General features: G+C 53.1%; 1 protein-coding gene across 5 annotated transcripts in view; it reads left to right on the forward strand.

Annotated features, from left to right (window-relative positions):
- Nucleotides 1-26,467, forward strand: part of BCL11B (BCL11 transcription factor B) — a gene marked incomplete at its 3' end in the record, with an annotated part of 91,917 nt that overhangs the window by 16,367 nt on the left and 49,083 nt on the right. For 2 of the 5 annotated variants that reach the window (XM_082849228.1, XM_082849229.1), the window contains exon 3: nt 24,275-24,490. The exons of the other annotated variants lie outside the window; for them this stretch is intronic. In XM_082849228.1, the coding sequence (XP_082705354.1) occupies nt 24,275-24,490 (216 nt within the window). The remainder of the gene's footprint in view (nt 1-24,274; nt 24,491-26,467) is intronic. 5 annotated transcript variants of the gene reach the window in all.

The following is a 26,467-nucleotide window of genomic DNA, read 5'->3' on the forward strand; positions in this document are numbered from 1 at the left end:
TTTCTCAGAGCACCGTGTAGATCTGAGTGATCCTTCCTTAGGGCCAGAGCCACGATCCACAAAGGTGTTGGGCCCCTTTTGTCCGTGTTTCTTTTCTTTGTCTGACGCTAGAGGGGTAGTTCTCACCAGTGGTATAAACACCTGGCATCAGTGCACACAGACCTTTCAGGGTGGCTTCTGCCGATGAGACGGTCCCCTATTCATGTTTCAGTGGAAGGGCTTTCTTCCTGCTTTCTCCAGAACCCATGCGAATCCTCATTTCGCATGGAAGGTATTTTCCAATGAGAGGCTGCAGATCATTGTGGGTAGGTTTGTTTGTTTGCAGATCATTGTGGGTAGGTTTGTTTATGATTTCATAAACGTTAATCTTCAAGGCAGCTTTGTCCTCACCCCCCTGTCCCCCCGTCCCCCACCATCCCCCCCTTTTTTGGGTTGTAATACTGCAGTGGCCTACAGTATTTTTATTCTCTGTGTGACGAAAGATATTCTTGGCCCTTTCTGTTCAGCAACAGGACGAATGGATTTCTTCATTCTTGAAGAAATATGTAAAATAATCCCTTAGAAGTCTAAAGAGATATGTTTGTTCAAAGCATTTAAAATGTTATTTTAATCGAAAGCACAAGACAGTCTCCATGCTGTGTCAGCTGAAGACGACCATTCCATTTTAACAGCCCATCATGCTCTTTCCTTCCCAGTTTCCCTTTTTGCTTTTTCCCCTCCCTACTTTGGCACCAACTTTTCTTTTCTTTTTTTTTTAATAAAAAGGAAAGATTAAAGAACAAAACTTCAGTGGCTCCAATGTATAGTCATTTAATATGGTGGGAGCATTAATTATTTTAGCTTAATTGAATTCTGAGGACGGCAGGAGTTGCATTTTTGTAGACAAGCCCTGTTTATTATTTCTCTGTGTAGATTAACAGTAAAGGAAACACAGATAACTTTCAGTTATTTATTGTAAAATAAATGTGTCAATTCATGTGTAAAGCAAGCTGCTCAGAGATAATTGAGTCTTTATATTTTAAGAGGGGGACTAAGAATTACAGGCGCTTCTCCACCCGGGCTTCCGGAAATCCACACAGCTGCTGCCCCGGCCGCTGGCACCGCTGGCCTCGCCCAGGCCTCTCCTGTCCCTGCTCCCCGGCCGTGGCAGGGGCATGCTCCGGCCAGTCCGTGCTCCGCTGTTGTCCCCAGAGCTGGCCCCGCTCGGTAGCTGGTCAGGGCGGGGAGGGCTGATCCCTGGGACTCCGCCTCTGGCTTGGCTGTCTGAGGCGAGGTGCCCAGGTGGTCGTGAGGGTCCCGCCTTTCCCGGAGCCCACAATCTGAGTGTGGTCCAGACAGGCAGGTCCCAGCTCTCCTCCTGCCAGGTGCTTCTAGAGGTAGGGCTCCAGAGATGGATGGGCAGGGCTGGCCTGTAAATATGTGGGATCCCTTCCACCGTTAAGGGCAGCCCCAGGGTGAGAACTGTGTTGGAATTCCGTAGATCATGACACCAGGCTTGGACCCTTTCTTGGAGATGGTATTCTGGAGACGGGTATAAAAGAAATAGTTAATTCTTCCTTTTTAATTTTTTTTTAATGATAGAGAAGTAGGAGAGTAGAAAGAGGACGTTTCTGAAGCCTTGTCTCCTGGAGGATATTCATTCATTCATTCATTCATTCATTCATTCATTCAACCAACAACTGAGCACCTACTGCCGTTCCCCCACCCCGGACATCCCCACCTGAAAGAACATCCAGGGGGTGGGAGCATGTGGGAGGATGGCCATCTGGGCCGCTGCTCTGTCCCGCTTGGGGGACACGGCCGGAGTGTGAGCGGCCCTGCCCTTGATGTGTGCGGTCGAGGCCCGGGGCGCTGCTCCTTGACCATGAGCTGCGGGTGGAGGAGGTCCCTGGAGCTTGTGTGCAAGGCGCATCTGCAGACAGAGGGCTGGCATGGGTCAGAGGTGAGGGCTTTGGCTGGAGACCTGACTCAGGGGCAAGCATCGGATACATGTCTGCCTGAATAGGAGTTCTTTACGTTTCTCAAGATCCCTTCGTGCTGCATTCTCCCTGCCTCTGTGGAGGGTTCTGATGGAGCTGGGGGACCCATGCATCAAGGGGAGCAGGAAGAGGAAAGCCTGGGAGGGGAGATGAGTGGGGCCCAGGCTTCGCCAAGAGCATGAGTCTCTGAGCTGTTATCTGGGATGGGCATCCTGGGAAGGGGTGAGGAGAAGGGGGTATAGGGGTGTCCAGGTTTGCGGCCTCCACTGGAGAGCCCAAGTCTGCGCCCCAGCCTGCTGCTTGCCGGCCCCTCGCATTGTGAGTTGACCTTCTGAGCTGCAGCTTCCTCATCTGGGAACCTACCTGACAACACTCATGGCGTTTAAATGACATGTGCCTGGTGCACGGTGCACGTACTGCAAATATGAACACCCTCCCCCTTCCCTCACGGATGCTCTGCTCTCTCCCTGGCTCCGTCGTCTCCTGGTGTTAGTACTGTAGGTCTCCCTGGGATCGGGGAGAAATTTCCATGGGGTTCTGAGGATGCCATCATCAGAAACAACCTCAGGACGACTGTCCCGTCTGGTGTGTCACCCCTCCTTCCCCTGTCTCCAGTCACATTACTGTCATATGGTGACAGCTCTGAGGGCGGGTCGCCCTGGGGGTAGGGTCCGGGGGCGGGGGTGGGGGGGTTGAAGGAGCACAGGCTCTGCTGCCAGTCGGCCAGGGTGGGATTTACGCGCTCACCCAGGCAAGTCACTTTACTTTTCTGGGCCTCAGTTTCCTTGTCTGCACTTACTTTTTTGGCTTCAGCTCAGAATTCAATGAGGTGAGGGTGTTAAGCGCCCCCCTAGCACAGGGTCTGGCCTTGGATAGACCACTGAGAAGTGGAAGCATCTAGAAATCTTTTAAAAGAGCGTGGACCCTGCCTGGTGGCATGAGGTGCTTGCTTTTCTAAGTCAGAACCTTGAAAACTTACTTTGGATATCTCTCTCAGCCGTTCTCTCCAGATTCCTCCTTAGAATTCCTATTTTATAGCCCCCGATCACAGGTATTTTATTTTTGCATGTTACCACCCCTTCCGCAACCAAAAGAAGCTGTCACGGAAGGAGTGAGCTATCAGCTGCCAGAAACACGTTTGCCTTTTGCCGTTTTTTTTGTTGTTGTTGTTGTTGTTTTTTTTGCTCCTCCTCCAAAACCCCAAATGTCAGATTTCTGGAGAAATGCAGGAGACAGGCAGTGGGTGACAGGACGTGGCCGGTCCCCCTGGGCTGGAGGTGGCGGGCAGGTCCTTGGTGTGACGGCTCCACCCGCTCTGTACGTCTTTATTGGGAACCCGGGAAGGGCCGGGGGTGTGTCTGCGGGTAGGGGGTGGGGTTCACGTAGCAGGCAGGGCACAGACCAGAGCTTTGGTTTGGGGTCCCAGTGACAAAATGCGTTGCAGAAAAGGGCTTCTGCTCAGCTGGAGGATTTACGTGCTGCTCTGAGAACGTTTGTTTCAGACTGTAAAAAATAAATGAGTGTGAAAAAAAGAATATTAGCTTGGCCAGTGGGAGGAGCTAAATAACTTGCTTGTGCTGGAAACTGGAGATAAACCCCACTTGCAGGTTGTCTTAAAAAACTTGCATTTGATATATTTGGAGTTGTTATTTTCCCTTCAAATTAAGATTAGTTAAATCCATGTGTGCTGGGGCCTGGATTATCTTTTTTATTATTAAATCGTGACAGCTAATTACTAGTTCTGTCTGCACCAAGGAGTCATGGAGTGTTCTAGACATGGCCCTGGGTTCCGGCTGGGGTGCTGGGCATTGCAGGGCTGACCTCAGAGCTTGGGCAGGGCCTGTGGGTTGTGGGGAAGAGGGGGCCAACTTGGTCACCCACACCGTGCCAGGTGCTTTTCTTGGGTTATCTCACCTTGAAATAGACGTCAGTCTTGAAACAGATACCATTAACCCCACTCTGAAATCTAGATATTTCTAATCCCACTTTGAGCTGGGGCTCAGAGAGGTTAAGGGTCACACAGCAAAGTGGAATCAGATTCAGGTCTGCCTGGCTTCCTCGGATAGCACAGGGTGTGGAGGCCTTGAGGGAGAAGAGGTATTCTAATTCTGCCTGGCTGGTGGAGCCATTGGTGGCAGGCACTATCTCTAGACCCCATTCAAGGAGGTCTTTGAAGACTGTCCCGGGTATGACACTTGGAGATACTGCCAGGAGGCCTCAGGCCCCCAGAAACCTTGATGCACAAGCCCAGGCATCTTCATACAGTTGCCCATACTTCCTGGTGAAGGTGGCAGAAAAGCAAGCAATAAAATGTGAATTCAGATGGACCAGGGCTGGAATTTGGGTTTTGCCAGTGACTTGTATGATCTACAGCCAAATGTTCACGTCTCCAAATCTGTTTGCTGTACAATGGAGATAATCTTTCTTACCATTCAGGCTTGTTATAAGGTTTGGTTTAGACAATGTATGCATATAATAGGTCCCTGTAGATTCTTAACTGTTAATAATAGAGCTGCCAGTGGGGTGCATGGGGGTTCTGGCCTCCTGGCCTGAGCTGGAAGGATCTCTTTGCTGATTCCCCATTCTTGCCTATTACGGGACTTGTCTGAGCTTGTGTAACTGGTTGCTGGCGGGGCTGAGTCCAGACCCCGTTTATCTTGAATAGGGACAGGTGACCTTTGGCCACACCAGGCTGCCCAGCCCTGCGGCTTGAGGCAAGCCATTTCCCCTCACGGAGTTCTGGTTTCCTCACCTGTAAACGGGGGGTGAGTGGTCCCTGTCCTGCTGGCCTCCCAGGGAGGCAGGAGATGGCAGGTACCTTGGTAAACTGTCCAAACCATGGCAAAGAGTGTCAGCAGCTACGCAACATGACCGTAGCACTGAGTCGTAGTTGGAAGTTGTATTGAATTAAGAAGACATGAAGTACCGGTCAGCTAGAGGGTCATTGTTTTCTCTCCTTTTTAGGTCTTGGACCTTATTATCTGTGATTTATATAGGTGGATCCCTGCTTCCAGCAGTAGGGCAGGAAGGGAGAAGGAAAGTAAAGCAAGAGAGTGAGAGGAAAAGGCACTGGGCTCCCAAGCGGAGAACCTAACCAGCATTCAGCCTCAATTATTATTATTATTATTATTATTTATTATTAGGGTTTTTATTTGACAGTAAATAGTTAGTAGTTGACTTAAGTTTTTTATTAGGCATTTGACAGCTTTTCCCCCCCTAATTTTCGTGCCTGACTAATGCATAACCAGCAGCTGTAGAATCTCTTTGGAGTGGGCTCTACGTCAGTAAGTTATATAAATAAGGCAGCCTGGCTGTCACCCCCTGTGCCCTTGGATTTCTCTTTTCACCGAGGAGACAAAAAGACTGAGTTTTTCATATTTGGATTTTTAATTTAACGCATCCTTATTAGAACTTCCAACATGCCAGTCACTGAAGGGTTTTGCACATATCAACTGATTTAATCCTCCTAGCAACCTCACTTTACAGAAAAGGAAACTGAAGCACAGAGACGTTAAGTCATTTGCCCAAGGTCACACAGCCAGTGAACAGAGGCCCATGGTGTAAACTCCGGCAGTCATGCTCTTTCCTGTGGTGAGGCATGGGCTGCCGGTGGTTATATTTCATCCCACGTTCCCATCCACTGTCTCTGCCCCACCAAGGCGGTAAATCAGATATTACTTTCATTTTGTAGACGAGGAAACTGAGTCCTAGAGACGTTAGGCGCCTTGCACAGCCACCCTGTGAGTCAGTGGCACGGTTGTGTCTAGAGACCAGGCTCCTGACTTCCAGCCAGTGACCTTCGCAGGGTGGCATGGGGTCCTCACCGGGTCATCTCCAGGGAGCCCAGTCCGCCCGGGGTTCACGTGGGTCTTTGTGGCTCGCACGGGCCCCTTCTGCTCCCGATTTCCACCCTAAGGGTGAAGCTCTGTGATGGCCCCTGGGGTCTAGTGTGGGGTGCAGGAATCAGGACAGTGGACCCCCCAGCCCTGTCTTAGGCATGTCTGTGTGCCTACCGCCATCTGTGCAAAAAAACTGTCTTGTTGGGAGCTGACCCCCACCCAGGGTAGGGTTAGTAACAGGCAGGTGAGCTTATTGGATGCAGTGTGGGGAGGGGCAGGCCCCAAACCTGTGGCCCGCATGCTGTGTGACCTTGAGCAGACCCTACCCCTCTCTGGGCCTGAACTTCCTTAGCCAAAATATGAGAAGGAGCCCCCAGTGGTTTCTGACAGCTTCTGAAGCCTGGCAGCAGGGTAGGGGGTGGACTCCAACTTTCCACCTAAATTCCCTTCCTTTTTTTTTTTTTTTTTTAAAGAAGTCAAAAAGTTTAATTTTATTGAATAAAGCAAGTTTATTCAGGCACTTTCCTCATTTGTTACATATTGGGCTTGGAAGTAGGTTTTCTTTGAAGAAATTGGTGGCTGAAAATGAAAACTGTTACACTAAAGGATAAACAGGGTCTCCTTCTGCTCCAAGCTGTGAAGATTCTTCTGGGAGGATCTGGTGCACGCACTGTGAGACTGATGGAATTTAGGCTCAGGGTACCTTGAGTGCCCAGGCCCCTTCTGGGCACTGTCCCCACTGTTGTAGATATGGCTTGTTAAGAGGACCGCCCCGCATTGTATAAACCTCAGGTCCCACAGAATCTGGACCCATCCTGGTCCAGGCACTGCTAGGTGGCCGCCAGTGACCTAAGGGGCAGGAGTGTCAGCTTTGCTGGAATTGAGCCCAGCGGGGAGCTCCAGATGGCAGGGTGGGGTGGTTCAGGACTTGGAGGCCCTAAGCTGGACTCAGGGGTAGGGAGGCCTTTTTGGAGAAGGCAAGGCTTCGTTTTTTTGTTTTTTGTTTTTTTTTGTGGCCTCTCCTGCTGCGGAGAACAGGCTCCGGACGCGCAGGCTCAGTGGCCGTGGCTTACGGGCCCAGCCGCTCCGCGGCATGTGGGATCTTCCCGGACCGGGGCAGGAACCCGCGTCCCCTGCATCGGCAGGCGGACTCTCAACCACTGCGCCACCAGGGAAGCCCAAGGCTTCGTTTTATTTTGTTTTTAAGTGGGTGTCCTTAGGGCTGTCTTCCTGGTCTGCTGGTTTTGCTCTGCAGGCTCCCCTGCGTGGAGGCGCTCAGGAAGGAGGAGTCTGTGCTGAGGCTAGGTGGGTGTGGGAGGGGAGGCCTGGGAGGGAGAGGTGGGACCACTTGAATGAGAGACAGGTCTGGGAGAAGAGCTGCCTGCCGCTGCTCAGACAGCATGGAAACTGGGACCCCAGGCTCCTTTGGGTGACCCCAGCTACAAAAGGGCCTTTCGTTGGACGTGAGAAGTCAGAATCCCCCCCTCCTGGTGTGGAGAGGAGAAGGCAGTTGTTTGGATGTACCACCAAGGGCGGGGTGCATCCCCCAGCCTGAGACAGCAAGCTGGTTCTCTAAGCCGAGGCAGTATTTGATCAGGGCTGCTGACCCTGGCTGAATACCCTGGGCAGCTTCCACCGCCTTCATGTTCCAAGTGTGGACACAGCCTTAGGTGTAGGCAGATGAATCCAGGCTCAAAGGTGCCAACAGGTGCGTGGGTCCTCGCCCACCCAAGAAGGACCCGCACGTGCAGAGCCCTGCGGCCCGACAGCCTCAGTGCCTGGGCTGTGATGGAGCATGAGGGAGGATGCCTGTCTAACCCAGCAGTGTCCAGAAAACAGGCTTGTTCTCCTGACATCAGGTACCAAGGGGATCCTTGAAAGTAGTGGAGGAAACGCTGGCTTTATTTCAAAGGCTTTTCTGGGCCAGAGCATGGCGTCTGGAGAGCATAGCCCCCAGCTGGGTTCTAGGGGTCCTCCCCTGGGGCTGGGGGCCAGGGACTGCCTGTCCTGGGCTCAGTGTGACCACAGTCATCTAGGGTTCTTCCTCTCCCTTAAGGAGAAACAGGACAGAGCTTTGATGACCCCCTCCCACCCCAGCAACTGGCTAAAACGTTTGAGGTTGGTAGACCCCACAAAACTAAGTTCTCCAAGGGAGCCAGAGTGGATTCTTTCCCCCTCCCACCCCGAGTTCAAAGCCAGCCAATTAAGAAATCTAAACAGTGTGGTCTTCTCCCTGCATCACTGACATCACTGGCTTGTAAAACTTTCCCTGCAAAGGAGGCGAGGCGACTTTATTCGCTGGGAAAAAGAAGTATGTAATTTTCCTGACCTGACCTGTGCTTCGGAGGGAAGGGGAGAGGAAACAGATGGGGCCTAAGACAGCAAACAAGGTCCACACTCTGGCGTCGGGATCGTGCTGCCCGCCCGGAGCACGGCGGTTCCAGACACCGAAAGCAGCCTGCTGTGGGGATTGCCCGACTCCGAGGGGTTACGAGGCTGCCCTGTGCTTTGGGGCCTGGGTCTTTGGCGCGTTACGGGGGAGGGTGGGAAGATGGACACCTAAATCCTCCCAACTCTGAGACTGGATCCCTTTCTCCCGCTCCCATGAAACCAGCCGGCACCTGCCTCACCACGAACGCAATTTCCCACGTGTCCTGACGGTTACAAAATGTAAGACTCCTCTGGCCGCCTCTCCGGATCTCCAGCGACTCCCCCACCCCCAGCCTAGTCCCCTCCCCTCCCCCCGACGGTGCCCACCACCTGCAAACCATCCCCTCCCCCGTGGGAGGGGGCGAGGACGGAGCGCCTCCTGCCACACCGGCGGGGGACTTTAGGCCCCGCCCCCCGGGGCGGCCTCCAAGGTTGGGGTCCATTAGTCTCCCTTCCCTGCCAAGACGGGACACACAATGGCCTTCTCCACGGCGGGTGGTGCAGAGCTCAGGCAGGGGCGAGGGGGCGGCCGGAACCCTCCCCTCCCGCCCCTCCCCCCCCCCCGACCTCGTACGGGAAATGGGCGGACACTCTGGCAACTTCGTGACCGCTCCGGGGGCCTCTCCCGGCCGGTCCTGGTCCCGCCGGGGGTGCAGAGGCTCTGCTCGAGGGCCTTTGGGCGCGTCTGGCCCCCGCGGGGCAGCCGGGCTCGCCGACTCTCCAGCGGCCTCTCCGGTCTGCGCCCCGGGCGCGCGGCTGTGCGACCATCAGCCACTCCTTCCTGCCCTCCCGGCCCCCGGCCGCCGCCCACGTAGATTGCGTCTTCCAGGGGCGGGAGTGCCGAGGGGACTTCAGGCCCATGCATAATTCGGGGGCTTAATGGGCCAGCTGCCCGAGCTGGGCGGCGAGGGGCGGGCGGAGGCGCAGCTGACCCTGCCCGCGTCTGGCCTGGCCGGGAAGGCGCGCTCCTTTCTTCCTCCCGTGACAGCTCCCCTCCCCCTCTCGGCCCGGGTCCGTGGAAGGCGGGGGACGGGCGAGTCGTAGGGTTAGCCAAGGGGAGGGGGCTTCCTTCGCTCCTCCGTGCAACTTTTCCTCGGGGGCGGAGGCGTGCAGTGAATCGGAGACGCCCCAAGACCCGGCTCGGCTCCCGAAGGAGCCGGGGGAGTTGGAATGCAGGTTTCTTCGGAGCACTTTGCTGCCCTTGAGTCTTTCTTTCCGATATCCTCCCCCCTGGTCCCCGGCTCCGAAGCCGTCCGGCGAGCTCGCCCCTGGCCCCGGGCCAGCCCTCTTCCCTGGCAGCGCCTGGAGATGGATGGAGGCGGAGACCCAAGGTCAAGGGCGGGGAGGCCGCGGGCCCGGGGGCCCTTTGTGCGCGCAGGGCCGCCTTTCCTCCACCCGCCGCCGCCGCCCCCTCCCCAGACCCCCGGCGTGCGCCCGCGCTGGCGACCTTTCCGTGCGTGGGGAATTGCATTTCAGGACTCCTGAAAACTCCTGCCAGTGGACCCCTCTTTCACAACCGCCGCGCGCGAGGGGCGGGCCTCCTAGGCTGGGGTGGCATTCCTTCCCTGGCGTTGGTCCCGGGTCTTGGGGGCGCCTGGGGATCCCCTCTCCTCCTGCCGCCAGTGCTCTAGAGGGTCGTGCCGCCCTCATCAACCCGCCTTGGCCCGGCCCGACAGAGCCCCACAGTTCCCTAGATCCAGGTGAGGCCCGGTTGGAAGGTGCCTCAAAGAGTTCCCTTGTGCCTTTTATGTCCATCCCGGGCCAAAAGCCCTGTCCCAGAGTGGTTTTCTTTGGAGTTTTGTTTTGTTTTTGCGGGAGAGGAGAGGGAGTCTGCTTTTCTAGAGGGAATTCCTGGGGCTGGGATTTTAAAGCACTCAGGAACAAAAGTGTTTTCCCAATTGTGTGGGAATGGAACCCTCCACTAGAATGGGGCACAAAGCCTCCTGGAATTACAGGGAATTAATGTCAGTCCTTCTTCCAGCCTGACCTCTTACAATAACCCCCCCAAAGAGAATTTGAATGCAAATGGTCACCGTCTTAGGAGTCGCTCTTTATTTTTGCTTCCTAAAAATTGGCCTCCAATTGTTTAAAGCACTCCAACAGGCCCTTAAAGACCCAGAAAAGCATTGGTTGGACGCCCAATGTATTTACCACAAAGCTCTTAAGAGAATGTTCAAACATTTCCCCAAAGCTGCTGCTCTGGAAATAAAAATGTATGCTGTTTGCCTATAGAAGATTAAAAGTTTACCTTCACCATGACAGCTTTTCTAGCTAGAATTGGAACCATGTCTCTATTTTCCATTATTCAGAAGTAGGTCTGAACCAAGCAGAATATATTTGCTGTAACGAGAGTCAAGGTAATTAAAAAAAAATGTATATACATATATATTTATGATGTGGGCTGGCGCAGATCATACCAGAATATTCGTACGGCACGTTCTGCGCTCTCAAAGGCTAAAGTGTTTTGCAAACAATGCTTTCATGGCATTTTGAGCAACAGTTGATCTCAAAAGATCTCAGATTTAGCTCACCCGAACTTCCAGCAGCTTTTCTGCTGCAGGCATCTGTCCATTTTTTTTTTTTTTGAAAGGCCTACGGAAAAGGTAACAATTCAACACTTGGGAACTCAAAGCCGCTGCCAGTCCTGGACAGGAAGGTTTTCATATCTGCCTGAACTTGCTCGTTGATTTCTCAGACGTCCGTTTATAACAGTTCTAACAAGATAGAATCTGCCTTTGAATATCTGTAAATACGGGTAGAAGATCACAGTCCGACACTCGTAAGAGTCCAAGACCGAAGAGGCAGATTCTCATGTGTGATTAATATTTATGTTACCGGATTCCTTTACAGAAAGAAACATGAAACACTAATTATGGGTGTGTATTCGAGGGGCCTCCTCTTGGGTCTCTGCAGTTCCTTTGGAGGGATGTCCATTTCAGGATTTTTGGAGACCAGGTGTGTGTGTGTGTGTGCGGGTGTGATTGTTCATGTTTGGCCTGCAAGACAGGTAAACGTGTGATTGGCTGAGTTAATGGCTATCGCGGGGAGGAGGAGGCCACCTTATTTCTGTTTTCTTTATTTTGACGGCTTAACAATGATAAAAATGACGAGTGATTTCGCCCGCTAGTTTTTTGGTTAAGGCTTGGGGCAGAGTGGTGGAAGGTTCTCGTTCAGGATCCTCGAAGAGAGCTCGCAGCCCCTCTGGGTCCTCTCCCTCCTCTGGAGGACACACACCTTTCAGTGTTGGAGTGGCAGGTGGGCTGCTTTTGCGGCATGTGGTTTTGAGCCTGGGACAGGTCTGCGGGGCACAGGTGACTAGCCTTGCTTCGATCAGGAGCCACGTTCTGGAGATTTGCTTGCGAACGGGGGATTTTGTCGGCTGGATCGTGTGGGAATACCCGTGGAATTGGTAGCCAGAGGGATCCCGGGGAGGCCTCCTCCAGAGGTGCAGTTAAGCATCTTCAATGTTACTGCTGTGAGCAATCTAGATTTTCTTAGAGGATTTTCTGTGAGCATCGCCTCCCAGGCAGCACCTGAGTCTGGGTTAGACTTGTGATCAGTATTAGCTGTTGCTGTTGTGCTGGGGGCCGTGTTGAAGCATCCTAGATGTAGGCAAGGACCTGCAAGTCTGAAATGGGTTTGTTCCTAAAAAGCGCAGGGCAAACCAGTTCATCTCTTCCTTTCTTCATCTGTAAAATGGGGCTATCCAATTGTTTAATGCGCCTGCCGCCATCCAGATACGAGAACAAATCATTCTGGAGGAGTGAAGTAATTGCTGATTGTAAAGACATCATAAAAGTGTAAACTGTCCTTGTTTATTAGTCCATGGGGGCAGGGTGACTAATTTGCAAAGGAAAGGAATCAAATAGCTACTTGTGTAGCTTGTCGTTTTCAATGGGAGGGGGAAGAATTGGGAGATTTAGGAGGGGTGTGAGGGGCAGGACTTGAATGTCCACTTTAGGAACCTAATACCAATAGGAAACACCTCTCCCTGTCCCCATTCATTTTAGGGAGCTGCCCCCTCTCCCTCAGCTCCTTGTTATTGTTGGGGACTGTCATGTGATTCAGAATCCTAATACAGAGTTGTTGTCCTTGGCCTGAATACACCAGAAAAGGTATCTTTCCTGACATTTGGTGTCTGGCCTCGAGAGAAGAGTGGAGCAAAGGGAGTGTAGATTTGTGTTGGGGAAGAGTGCATACAGCAGGCAGCCTTTAAGTGCACAGTCTTGCTGAATGCAGGTGAGGAAGGAACTCAGTGCAGACCGGTGAGGAAATCCTCGGTTTGCTATACCACCACGTCACAAAGCTAACAAAAATTGGCATTTATGCCCACTGAGCACACAGCTGGCTGCACTGAAATGGTGCCTTCACAGGGGAAATGGGAGGCCCCAAGTGTCCTGTTGGGGCTTCGTCTTACATTTTTGTTGCCGTTTTTCTTTTGAAGAGGCTTGGATTCTTTTTCCAGCAAATGCTGAATGACTTGAATTCGACTTTTAATAGGAATCACCTCTGGCAAAGGCCCCAAACCTCTGGCTTAGTTTTGCTAGTTGGAAAATACGGATGCTTTCTTTACGTATGTGGTCGGTTCACCCCAGGAGGGCTGAGACCCCAGGCTTGAGGGTTGGGGTCGGGGTGGGGGAGTGTGGCACTCCGCCTTCTCCACGGGGGATGCGATGGAGCCCTAGTTCCCTGGCATGGGCGTGGGAGCTGGAGGGGGCTGGAGGAGGCACGGCAGATCCCGTAGCCTGTGTTGGTGCAGGCTTGGAGCCAGAAGCTGTCTGGTGCTCCTTAATTGAATACAGAGCTCGGTCAATTCCACGTGGGCATGCAAGGGTGGGCAGGGAAGGCAGTGAGATTTCCCCCTGGACTTGGAAGCTCGGAACCCCCCAACCCGGAGGGCCTCCTTGCCGTTGCCTGCACCCAGCCCACGTGGTTTGCAAAAGAGGAAGGCAACTGTGGGGGGCTGGGGACAGGATCTCGCAGCTCCCATGTAAATATTGTTTGTATGAACTGGGTTTTCCATCTTTTGTTAGTGGCAGCTCGTTAATTAACCAGCAGATTACTGCTGCCTTCTTTTGACACATGCATATATTTTGGGGCTAAAGATTCTTGTTCTCCTAAAACTCTGAACGGAGCCGTTCAGGAAGTCCTCGTCCAGGGCCGCCCCCCACTCCACGGTCCCCTGCTGTTCCCCCAGCTACCCGCACCCCCCAGTTCTGTCCCATCCTCCCCACCCTTCCTTCAACCCAAGCGGTCTTGTAGCTGTGTGGAGGACAGACGTTAAACACAGCTAAATAAATCATGTTTACGGTTGGCGCTCTTGGTAGTGAAAAATCTGTTGGCTGTTTTTACTTCCTTATTTCTCAGCATTTGCTTCCTACCTGTTTTTGAGCACATGCCCAGAAATAGTAGTTTTGTCAAATGAGGGGATAATGCCAGCCAGCCTCTCTTGCTGCCAAGGAAGCTGCTGGATTTTGCAAAACAGAGTGACGTTTTTTAAGTGTCACTAATTTTTTTTTTTCTCCCCAAAGAAATTAGGATGTATTGTAGAATAAGGGTATTAAAATGCACTTAGGGAAGGGGAAAAAGAACCCCACTGAGTCACCTGCGCAGCACGGGGGCCTGCGGCGAGCAGGCTTAGAAATCGTCTCACTTTTGTTTGCTCGGCCCGGAGAGCTGAGTCGGGTTCATTTCTGCCCCAAGACTTAATTTTCTCTGCCATTTTGGACGATGTGGTACAAAGATTTTTTTTTTTTCTGTTTTCGGGTTGGTGTTGTGTCTGTTTAGTTTCGGAGGCCTCCTGAGCATAGTGCTTTGCTGTAATCATCCTCTGAGGTGATAGCTCAATTCTTGTCCAGGTTCGGGGTTTGGAGCTTGTTGGAATTCTAGCTACACTATCGTTGTTTATATTTAAGAACAGCTAGGGAGGCCTCCCTTCCTTTGGGTTTTTATCCATAATGTTGTTTGGGGGGTATCTGAAAAGTCATTTTCACGACGTGATGCTGTTTGCTGGGCACAGAATTACAGCCGAATGTAGACTAGAGATTAAAAGCAATTTTTTTTTAACAGTTTCAAATTCAAAACAATGGCACATAAATGTTGGGTGCTGCTTCCAGGAGTCTAGGCGGGTCTTATCAGGGAATCTTTGCAGTGCGTTCAGTCTGAGGTCCAGGACATCAGCTCTGTTTCAGAGAGAGCCAGGGGAAAAGAAAATTACAACAAAATCAAAGTCAGCGTGCTCTGATTTCCCCCAATTTCTAATGGGAATACTCCGCAATAGAAATGATATTTCCATTGAGGACTGTACTATCGGTTTCTTTAATTACATTAAATGGCGGTGTAAACCTCAGCTGAACGTAAACCCCTGTTACAGCGACACCGGGAACGCGGCTAGATTGAATCGCAAGGAGCAATGTTATTGGTGTTAATGTGCTAACTATCTTTATTAAATTAATCTGGCGAAGTGTTAATTTTTACAAATTTTGTTGTGCACACACTGTACGTCACTGTTGGTGTGTTAGGAAAGGAAAATGATTTTACGTCGAAAAAGAAGGTGGCTGTCAGATGGCTCCCTGAGAAGAAACATTTGTGATTTTCGCCATCAAATGCTACCTGCGCTGAAAGGAAGGCTCACAATATGTATATGAAATGCCATCTACATACAGAAAACTCAGTTAAAGGAAGTATTTTGTTGAAAGTAATTATAGGCCTGTTCAGTGTGTTTTAGTCAGTGACATTTCAGACTTGGCTTAGAAACATAAAGAGGCCATAGAAAGATTTTGTTCTTACGTGATGCAGAGCATTGAACCTCAGTGTTTTATATGTCCATTAGCAAAAGGTGAAAAGAAATGAAGGGAGAAAAAGAAGATTCAATCAACAACAAAATGCAGGGGAGAGCTGGGTTTTTTTATTACAATAGTAGAGATCAATTGCATGTAACTCTAATAAATGCAACTAAAACCAAAAAAATGCATTTACACCGTAGCAGGGTTTGTTTTTTTTTAATACAATTGGATTTTTTTCTTCTTTTTCTTTCTCTTCCTCCCTCCCTCTCTCCCTTTATTATTTTTTAAAACGTCCTTGTAATCGGGTTAAATTTCTAGTCCATCTAAAGCAAGGACCTCCACTGGCCCTTGTGGTTGTTGCATGTTCCCATATTGCCCAGGTAGAATTTTATGGTCTAAAAAAAAAAAAAACGGCAGAGCTGAAAAAAAGGTTGGTGATACCTACATTCCTCAAACCCACAACTCCATCAACACCTGGAATTGTAATCCCTTTTCCTGCCTGCTCCTCTCAGACTGAGTCATCGGGTAACCTCCTTGCTGGGCACCTTGCTGGGCATTCCAGCGGCGTGATGTTCTCTTCATTGGCTGTGCTGCCTTATTTTCGTTCTTAATTCTCTGGGATTCTCATAGTTCAGACTTTGTCCTGTGGTTCCATTGTGCACTCTGCACATGGCAAAGCCAGTGTTGGAGTTGGTGGGACCTGCAAACCACGACACCTTATGAACTCACCAGTTTATAAACAAATGTGAGGGTTCAGTGTTCCCAGGCGTCCCTCAGACACCAGGCCCCGCGGATGCTGGTGCGAAACAAAAACATGCCCTTAGTGTAAAACTCACTGTAGGCGCCAAATCTGAAGAATCACCTCCTGGCTTATTTCCCTTCATGGGACACGTGACTTCTGTCTTGACTGTGGGTTTCCCCCTCCCCCCTCCCCCCAGGCTGAAATGAATGGGGACATGGCTAAGGCCTGCCTGGCCGAGCTGGTCATTGGAGCTTGGCCATCTGGGAAAGGGCTGCAGGGTCCTGACCCCAGGTCCCAAAGTCTTCCTGCTTGAAATCCAAACGATTTAACCAGCTTCTGACTTCCACGTGTAGACTGAGCTTCTTGCCCAGGGGTGTTTCATGAAGATACGCGCTTATGCTGTGTGTGGCTCCTGATACAGCCCAAGAGAAGATTCCTTGAGGATCTTGCATGCATTGTGTTTTAGGGCAGAAACTGCTGAAGATGGAAGCCGCTACCCAGCTTCTGATCAGAAGGCCCAAATCAGGGGGAGAGGGGAACTTCCTCTGCTAGGTACTGGTCGGCTGTTTTTGCTGGTGAGATTCACAGAATCTGTCAACTCTGGTTTGTCCTTGGCCTCTATAGATTGCGTGGAATGCATGCAGACATTTTAACATGCCCACGTTGCTGATGTATGCGTGCCTGTGTGTGTGTGTGTGTGTGTGTGTGTATGCATATATGTACAATCTCTCTATAATAGATGTGCATGCATACATTTTTCTAGCTAGTGAGACACATGGTTTCACCTTCCGTTGTCCCCAGGCCTGCCCATTCCAGGATCGTGGGCTCCAATTTGGCCGACCCTTCCTGCTGAGGTCATCCCAGAGGACTCATACCTGTTTATCTGTGTGTGTCTCGAAGCCACGGTGCCTAGGCCTTACCTCCCGGCTGGAGAACAAGTGATTGTGTTTACTGGCATCCCAGCAGTTCAGAGAGCTCCAGGGATTTCCCCGAAAGACAGCAGAAGGAGAGTTGAAGCTGTGCACTTTCTCCTGCAGGTGCCCACTAGGGGTTGGCATGGTCAGCCCGAGTACTTGCCCAGCTGCCTCCATCTTACCCCGAAATGGTTCCCAGAATATGGTTCAGCCACACCCTGCCTCCTCAGCAGTGCCTGAGGTTTCCTCTGATCCCTTACTGGACCTTTTGGAAGGGCCAGGGAAGGTTTTGGAATTTGTGATGTAACCTCACTGATCCTTGGCTCAGGGCGCAGGAAAGGGGATCTGCTGCCCTGGCGTATTTCAGCTGCTTGCATCTTGAGGAAATTGTGGTTGGTAGTCATTGGAACAGGTGCTTTTGGACCTGGCCAGGGGGTGTGCGTGTGTGCCTGCTTCTAACTGCAAGATGCAGCTGCCGGGGAGGGTGTTCCCTTTTCGAGCCCCGGTGGAAGGAGGAAAGCGGGTGTGGCGGTGTTTTTGGGGGGCAAGGTTGTTCCTGTGCCTCGCCTCTCCCTTTTCTGGGATGCATTAAATGTGCCGCGTACTGCAGAGCAAAAATAGTTGAAGTGGTGATTCACCGTGACAGATCTCAGGAGCACAGGAGGTGGGAGGCGCACCAGGGGGAGGTGGCCAGGCCTGGGGTGTCGGGAGGGCTGTGCTTCTGGCCTCCTCTCGGTGGCCAAGCCTTCTGGAGAATGTGGGTGCAGGAAGATGCCCTGGTGTTAACCCAGGGCTCTGGGCGGTCTCTGGATGTTCACTGGGGGAGTGGCAGTGGACCTGGCCTTAGGCCCAGAGATGTTCTTGCAGGCTCCTCCCTCCTGCTGCCCGGCACTGGGTACCCACCGTGTTCCTAAGCCTGGACAGGCCCAGGCTGCAGGGAGGGAAGCCAAGCAGCCCCTTCCACCTGCATTGGAACCTCCACTCTCCCAGGCAGGCGAGAGGGCTGCTGTTGGCAGCATGCAGCCTCAGTAAAGGCCGGACGTGGATTGGAGCTACGTGTTTTGTCTCTCCTGTAATGACCGTAAGGGAAGGCTTGAAACACAGCTGTGCAAACCCCGTGAGACCTCATTTCTCCTTTTCCTTGCTTCTCCTCTAAAGGACCTTACACATGCACCCCCACACCCAAACCTGCTGCAGCTAGGGACACCCTGGTGGGTGCTCAGACTTGCCTGACTAAATGTGAATCTGGTAGTGGGAAGTGGGACTTGGGGAGCCGCAGCTCCCCATAGAGGATGTTTAGGTCCCCCAAATGCTCTGGTGCAGTGACCAAGCCATGCCCCACACCCACTCACCCTCAGGGCCTGCCCTGGGGACCTGAACTTGGGCTTGTGTGTTCTCACGGCGACTTACCGCGTTCACTTAAAGCCTTGGATTCCCTTTCTGCTTTGTCTTATTTTATATATCTATATCTATATCTATATCTATATCTGTATCTATATCTATATCTATATCTAGAATGAAATGAAAAACAACTTCTAGTCTTCGCTGGTTCCTAGAGCTTGGTTATGAAAAACTAAGAAAAAGACATGAAATAATACCTGTGGAGTGAAGGAATTTATTTTTTGAGTACCCCTCCCCCAGGACCCTTGTAGCTCAGAAATTGAGTAACAAAGAAGCCTCCTTAGAATCTTTCTTCCCTATTCCCACTGTCTCAACCACTCCCTACTCTCTACCCACCCCTCCCCAGTCCCCGGAAAAGAGGGAGAGAGAGAAAGAGACAGATGATGGAAAGGCCTGGGTTTATTGGGTAAGTATCCACTGCCTGTGTCTAAGGTAGCGCTCTGCTTCTTTCAAATAGGAAATCGCCAAAATGGATGTCATCGGCTGCTAATTAGATGTGTTTTAACCGCAGGGTCGTTTTACTAGCTAATACTGTTATTATGTGCTTCACCGTGAACCCGTGGTGGAGCTGTTAAAATAGGAGCCCTAGCAGACAGCTCATGGAGGCTGCTGGATTGATGGAGCCCTTTCCCTCGATGGCCCTGCAGAGGCCCAGGCCGGACCCCATGCTAGAGTCTGAGTCGGCTCACCTTCTCGAGATGTACCTGTTATTCCCTATGACTACTTTCCTTAGGTGTTTTGACCAGGGTCTGAGTCCAGAGGAGGCCCTGAGCTCTCCAGGTTGGAGACCCCAAGAATCACACCCCCTCCACCTCTAGATGTCATGGTCTCCTGCCTTTGAGCCTCTGGACCAGCCTCGAAGCAACAAATGACCACTTGCCGCGGACATGCCAACCCCAGGCCATATCCCCACCACGCAGTGCCCCCGACAGGCAGGCCAGAACCTCCATCACTGGGTTTTCAAGTCTAAGGTGGCTTCCCTCCATCTTCTCTCTCTAGCAAACCAGAAAGAGTCCCAGTTTCCCATCGGGGTGCGGGGAGGTGGGCTAGGACGAGGATTCTTCTTCAGTGTGAGCAGAGCATTTGACTTCATGCGATTTCTCTCTCTTTCTCCCTCCCTGCTACCCCCTCCTGCTTAATACGTAATATTTTTATCATCCTTAAGACAAAGTAGCTGGCAAAATATTTAAGCGATCGAAAGAAATGTTTTTATTTGCCCGCGTGCGAACTGGGTTATCTGCCTATCTTGTTTATGAAATTTGGGGCTGCCTTTCCTGCAGTCTGTTTGCCTCTCGAATCCTTCCCGGCTCCCATTTCCATATTTCTGCGTGCATGTTCTTTGTTAATCACTTGGCAAGTGCTTATTTGAATATTAAAAATTTCTTTAATCATCAAAGGCAGGAGCACAGCCTCATGAATATTCATATTTTCCCCCTCCTCAGACTGGAGTCTAGTTCATTACCCTGCAGTAAAAGCCAAAGAGCCATCAATCGCCCTCATTACAGGCTCTGGCGTTTTGATTGGCTGCCTGCTGCCCAGAGCTTTTTTTTTAATTTTTTTACTTTTTCCTCTTCTCCTATGAGCTGTCTTGTACCTGCCAGCAGCATTCCCCCGCAAAAAAAAAAAAAAAAAATCAACAATGCAAGAATAAATTTCTCTGGTTGAAAAACAACTCTGCAGACTTGTCAAACAGACCTCGTGGTTTGCTGCCACCGAAGTGGCCACCAGCCCTACCTGCCCCCGACCTGCAAAAAAAAAAAAAAAAAATCGGAAAACCAAACCAAACCACCAGGAAAAAAAAAAGGTGGGGGTGGGGTGGGGAGAGAAATTAAATAAATAAATAAAAAGGAAGAAACTTGAGCCTCAGAGATGAATATTTGTCAAGAGAGTTGACGTAAGTCTCATTTGCATAATGACTTTGTACTTCTGCATTAATAAAATTTGCATATGAAGCCATGTTAATTACTCCTGATCATGCTTTTTGCATTCATGCATAGTAATTTTCTCCGACTTGTGAGAATTAATGTCTTGGCATGGGGGGAGGGGGCGCGGGGACTGTCAGGTTTCCTTGCCAGTGGCCCTCACTCACATGCACTCGCTCCCTGGCTCCCTGTCTGTCTCCCTCCTTGATCTATGACTCATTTTTGCACCATCAGTAGGAGTTCTTGGCTTATAAAATGTATCCATTGAAAGGCATCAGTAGGGAGAAAAATATACATCTCCTACACAGTGTATTCTAGAACTCCTCTTGCTAGCTAGGAATCTGTAACCCTCCCATGTGGGAGGGGACACCGAGGATGCAGCGTTGGGAAAGGCTCGCTTTCCCCTCGAAACCAGGCTGGGGCTTTTCCAGGGAGTTTTTTGTGTCTGCATCAGTCGGTGTGGGCGTGTTTGCTGGGTAGTGCGCATGTGTGCAGAGTGAGGCAGGACCATCTGCAGGGCCCCTCTAGAAGGGAGATGGGTGGTTACAGACTCCCGCAGAATGGAGGCATTCCAAATCACCCGGATTTGGAGCTTAGGAAATATCTTAGGGGTCTTAATTTTGGTCATTTTGTACCTTTCTGTATGGATTGCATAGAGCTAGAGTCTCAGCCCTCTGAGCCTTGTGGTGTTGGACACCCAGCCTCAGTTTCCTTGTCTGTGAGAGGAGGGTCCTAATAGCTCTCTGATAGGAAGGCTGCTGGGCTTAAATGAGATGACATGTGTAGCCATTGTTTATTTCTTTTTCCTTTAACCAAAGTGAACTTCCATGATAAGGAATCGTGCCAGCCGGGATTTTATCTTTAAGCCACCTGGATCCCACGTAAAGCTGAGGTGGCGTCTTGGCGTCCCTCTGCCACATACCTCGGTACACGTGTGTCTGTTCCAGCTCCAGAGGGGAGCCGGCCTAGACCTCAGAAGAAAGTACCTTTTTAAAGGAGTGCCTTTCAGGGCTTTGTGGGGACGGGTGGTGTGGCCTTTGCTGCCATGCTGTGGGGAGGACCCATAGGGAGTTAGAGAAAGTTCCGGAATGGAAAATAAATGAAGGATAGTGACGGTTATTGGGTGTTTACTAGATGGCCAGGCGTGTCTTGACCTTCCTTTAAAGGCGAGGCTCTGAGACAGTGACTCAAACCGGGTCATGCGGCCAGGAGATGGCAGAGGAGGAGACGGACGTGGGCCTCTCTCCGAGGCAGCGTAGCCTCTGTGCTCTGGGCTTCTTCCGCCTGTGGTTAGGTGCACAGTCTCATCACAGGGTCTCAAGTCCTCCGTCAAGTGCGTTCTGGATTCCCTGGCTGCGCTTCTCAAGGCAGCCACCCCCAGGGCTGGGAGGTGGCCTGGGACAGGTGCTGCAGCCAGAGACAGTCTTCACGTTGGGCTTTAAAAAAAGTTGAGATAAGAGTCACATCATGTAAAAGTCACCAGTTTAAGGTGTGCAGTCAGTGGTTTTGAGTATGTTCACCATGTTGTGCAGCTGTACACTGACACCAGAGCATTTCCATCATCCCCCCAAAGAAATCCTCCACCCTTTAGCCCTTACTCCCCCGGCCCCCCTCCCCAGCCCTTGGCGGCCACTCCTCTGCTTTCTGTCTCCGTCTCCGTGGATTTGCTCTTCTGGACACTTCCTCTCATCATACAATAGGTGGCTCTTGGCATCACCTTGGGCTTTTGCAGCTTCAGAAGAGTGTTTTTGGAGTTCCACCTTTGGGGCAGGATTCCGGTTTAAGCTGCTCCGGCTGGCATGAGGGGACCTCCCCCAGGGCAGAGGGTCCCTCTGAGAGCACCCTGAGGGTCCTCTGTGGGCAGCTTAGGATTGGAAGCCCCTGACCCTTGCTTCCCTCTCCCCTGCGTCCACTGAGCCAGTCCCTGGAGCAGGTGGGCTTCATGGAGGCCAGAAGTCTAATGAGGCCACTCAGAAGCCCCTCCAGGGGGCGGCCCAGCCCCCCAGCCCTACCTGAGTTGGAGGATGACGTTTTGCCTTTACAGACTCTGGCCCTAACTCAGCCCGACCTTTCCAGAAGGAGAGGGGTGCGGCCAGACACGCCCTTTGGTCCTTCCTCCCAAGCATGGACACACAGGTTCTGCACCCTTCCGGCCTGGGACAGCAGTTACCTGGGCATCCTGCTGGTTTTCTCAGCCATGGTAAACGGTGGTGGCTGTGCTGTGGCCTCACCCAGAACCTGGGGGCCCGGAGTTGTTTTTTGTAACCTCCAGCAGCCCGACTCAGCCCAAGGACCCTCAGGCTCCCTCCCACCCTTCCTCTCAAGATTCTGGGGTTCCCTGGTTACTCCACCCCAGCTGCAGCCCCAGGCGGAGGCAGGGCACATCGAGGCTTTGGAGACACACTGGGTTCGAGTCCAGACCTCCCCGAGCCTCAGTTTCCGCCCTGTGGAAGGGGGGTGGTCTTCCCTGCCGAGTGGGGTGTTTGAGGTGAAGTGAGCCCAGCTCCTTGTGGTAGGGACCCACCACAGAGCCGCTGTCACAGTTACGATGACCCGGAGCTTTCCATGGTGTGAAGTGGGGCTGACGTGGTTGACAAGGACGGACATGCTATGTCCACTGCTGGGGAGTTTCAGGCAAGGACCAGCCAGGGCAGGCTTCCGGGAGGAGGTGGCCGACGTTGGTCTCAGGTGCTGACGTTTCTCGAGGGCCTGCACCAGATCTGGGACTCGGCCTTGCTCTCAGTGTCTGTCACTGGAACAGCGCATGAGGTCTTGGCCACACCTTCCAGGGCTGTGTCATGGGCTCAGAAATGGCCTGGGCCCTGAGCCTAGCCTAGCACAAGGTCTTCATTGGCCCAGAGGGGCCAGGTGCTGGTGGTGGTGTTAGCGTTGGCCTCTTGGCAGGACATGTGCAAGTGGTCCTCAAATGCTCTAATGCCCCCGGTCCTGGATAATACCTGTTTTGGAGAGACAGGGGGCACAGAGAAAGAGCCCTGCTTCTGGAGCCAGGCAGCCAGCCGGGGTTTTGGTGGGGCTGTCTGCTGCTGTCTGCAGTTTTCTGCAGTCATGTCCTCAGCTTCCTGGTCTGTGCAGTGGGTCTGCTGAGCCCTGCCCCCAAGGGCATGCCGGGAAGCTCACTCACGATCAAGATTGATAGGCTGCTGGCTCACGGTGGGCTTGCAGGGCCCTGTGGCTCTTCCGGACGGGGTACTCCCTCACGGGGGCCGTAGAGTGGGCAGATCCCCGCCCCTGTAGACCTGTGCGGGGCACTGACAGCCTGGGGGTGCGGGGTGGCACCCCTGGCAGGGCCGGCCCGGGGCCCAGCTGCCCGTCATCTTCTTGATGTTTTCCTTTTGTCTGATGCTTCTCCGCTCAATTATTTACCCAGGGAATTTGGGCTTCTTCACTTGTGGTTTTGGCAAGGGCTCCACACAAATGTTGTGCCCTGGTGGTCTCTTAGCCATTGAAGATAAACGGCCAAATGAAACGCAGGCCTCGCCGGGGAGCCCGGGCGAGCCGTAGGGCTGCTGGAGACAGGCAGGCCCCTGGCCCTGCGCTGCGGCTGTCAGACCCGGGGAGGTGTGAAGAGGGGTGCTGGGCGGTGCCGGTGCTTTCTCGGGGAGGAGGTTCAGAGCCGTCCCACAGGCCTCGGGGCTTGGGTGCTGCGTGTAGGTGTCGGTTGCTGGGGACTGTGGGCCGGAGGGGGCACCGGCTGGCAGTCCTCCAGGCTGGAGGCTCAGCCAGTGCCCAGGCGCTGGGAGGTGGCCTGGAGGTGTCCGAGGCCTGCACCAGCAGCCCATCCTGCTGGAGCGAACAGTGGTGGCCTGGAACTTACTCCAGAGGGGGGTGGCCCAGATTTGGGGAAACAGATCCCCAAATGGATCTGCTCCAGAACACTCCAGAAGTCCCTACCTGGGGAGACCTTCCTGGGATCAGGGGCCCCCAACAGCTCCTATCTGTCCCGGCCCCGGCATTAGGCCTCCCTGGGATGGAAGTCTGGTCCCAAGACAGCCCAGCCTGGCAGCTGAGGACGTAGGAGCCCCTCAGGCCCCTCCCGCTTCCCTGCCCCCTGCCCCCACCCGAGTCCCAGCTGCATCCCCCTTCTCCACCCCCGCCAAGCCCCCCACAGGGGCTGGCACCCTGAGCCTCCCACCCTGGAAGGGCAGCCTGCAGCCCTCTGCCCCGGGCCCCGTTCCACACCCTGAAGCCCTTGCCCAGTCCAGGGTCCGACTGACCAGCCTTTTCTATTGTTTTCTCTCCAGGGCCGTGCAGGCCTGCCCAGCTGCCAGCGATGGCCCCCATAGCTGCTTCCTCCTCCCACCCTCACACATCTGTGATTACTTCACCTCTTCGTGCCCTGGGCGCTCTACCGCCCTGCTTCCCCCTGCCGTGCTGCAGCGCGCGCCCTGTCTCGGGTGACGGGACTCAGGGTGAGGGTCAGACGGAGGCTCCCTTTGGATGCCAGTGTCAGTTGTCAGGTAACCGACGGCCGCGGTGGGGGCGGGCTCCCGGGGATGGCGGGGGTGCCCTGGGCAGGGCTGGCGGCTGCCTCTCCCAGGTGGGCTGGGGCAAGGTGGGGACCCAGGGGAGATGTGCAACTGGCACCCCAGAAGGCACTTTTGGGGAGGTGCCGGGGAAATGGCGAAGGATGTCGGCAGAGCTGTACCCGGGTGCCCTGGTCCCCACTGGTCAGGAGATACCCCCGTGCCTCCACCCATCCTGAGGTCTCACTCCCAGAACGCCTTCCCCCAGCCCCCAAATTTCGTCTCTTTGGGCTGTTTAGCTAAAGTTTAATTGGATAACGCTTAACATCTGAGGTTTTCTTCTGCCCTCGCCACTGCCGCCCCCCCTCCCCAACCCCAACCAGTACCCTCACCCCCAGCTCATGGCTAGGAGAAGATTCTTTGGTTGTCTGTGTACATCCCTGGAGCCGTCCAAAATGCTGAGTTTCTCTTTGCGAGAATGTGTTGCCCATTAACTTTTAGAAAAAAGTTTTCTCTGAAGGAGCCTGTTAGCTTCGGCTCTGGGAGGGAGTGAAACATTGTGGGGTGTGTCGGGGGTGGGGGTAGGGGTAGGGGGCGGGGCTGAGCGCCCAGCTCCGGGTCGGCGTGGCTGCCCCTTATACAGATGGGCAGACAGCGCAGTGTGGCGACCCGACCTGCTCTCTGTTACATCCCTTCTCCCTCCCCAAGCAAAACCCAAACTCCTGCCCTGGCCTGGGGTCCCTGGAATTTGCAGGCAGGGACCTCTCATTCCAGCCTCTCCTGCCCAGTATCTTTGCGGAGCCTGATGCAAAAAGCACTGAGGCCACGGGAGCCGGGATGCTGACACAGACACCGGTGGTGGGGAATGTCCTGCAGGGGCCGGGGGAGGAGAGGGTGGGTGCCGAGCCGGGGCAGATTCTTTGTGTCCCTGCTTTCTCACCGGGCATGTTGCAGGCTTTCTCTTGACTCGAGTGGTAAAAGGAAAACTGTTTATTGGGCAGGTTTTGCTTTTAATTGAAGCTGTCCCAAGGGATGGTCCCTGTTAGAGCCACAGCTCTGCAGAGGGCCACAGGTGGCCCAGCTCCAGGGTCAAGAGCTCCCCGGGCCTTCCTGCTGGTGGGGTGGCCTGCAGCCTTCAGCACCCCTTGCTGTGACAGATCGTGACATCATAGGTACTGGGCTTGTGTCTTGAACGCACAAAGCAAAGACTGAATCACCTGGGAAGGAGTCCGCACAGCTTACAGAGAAGCCGGCTCCCTGCCCCGGGCTGCCTGGGTGCCCACGGTGATTGGGGCTCCGGTCCCAGCTCCGCAGGTCTGTGCTGTGATCCCTGCTTGCTGAGTGTGGGATGCCTACTCCGTCTGGGTGGCTGCCCTGCTCTAATGGCTTCCTGTAATCAGTGCTGCAGCCCTGCAACCACTCGGGGGGCCGTACTGTCGAAGATCAGCCTGAGCGTTCATGACTGGACTTGGTTAAGTTCTGTGGTGCGGGAACACGCTCTCCCTGGCAGTGGAGTGCCTGGGGCTTCGCTTAACTTTCCACTTTGCTTAACTTCTGGCTCTGCTTAGAAGCTGTGGTGCCGAGCAGGAGCTGTTACACCCCTGTTTTACAGATGGGGAAACAGAGGCTTGGGGAGGGTGAGGGGCTGGGCCCAGGTTGCAGAACTGGGATTTGTGGTCAGGGTGCCTCCCGACAAGGCCACCCCTCTTCCCGCTGAGCCCCATGCCTCTGCCTACATCCTGGGGACGTTCTCACCCAGTCACTCTCTCAGCCACAGTGCCACCCGCTTCCTTGTAGGGACCGTGAATTGAGGGCCTACTGTGTGCTGCCTTGTGCTAGGCATTTTGTGTGCGTTCTTGAATTTAATGCTCACAGCCACCTTAGGAGGTGGGTTTACTGTCCCCACTTTACAGTTGAGAAAATGAGGCTCACCTTCATTTGTTCACTTATTCATTCGTTCATTCTTTTTTT

This window comes from Leucopleurus acutus, assembly GCF_964270905.1.
Source record: "Leucopleurus acutus genome assembly, chromosome: 1".
Classification (NCBI taxonomy): domain Eukaryota; kingdom Metazoa; phylum Chordata; class Mammalia; order Artiodactyla; family Delphinidae; genus Leucopleurus; species Leucopleurus acutus.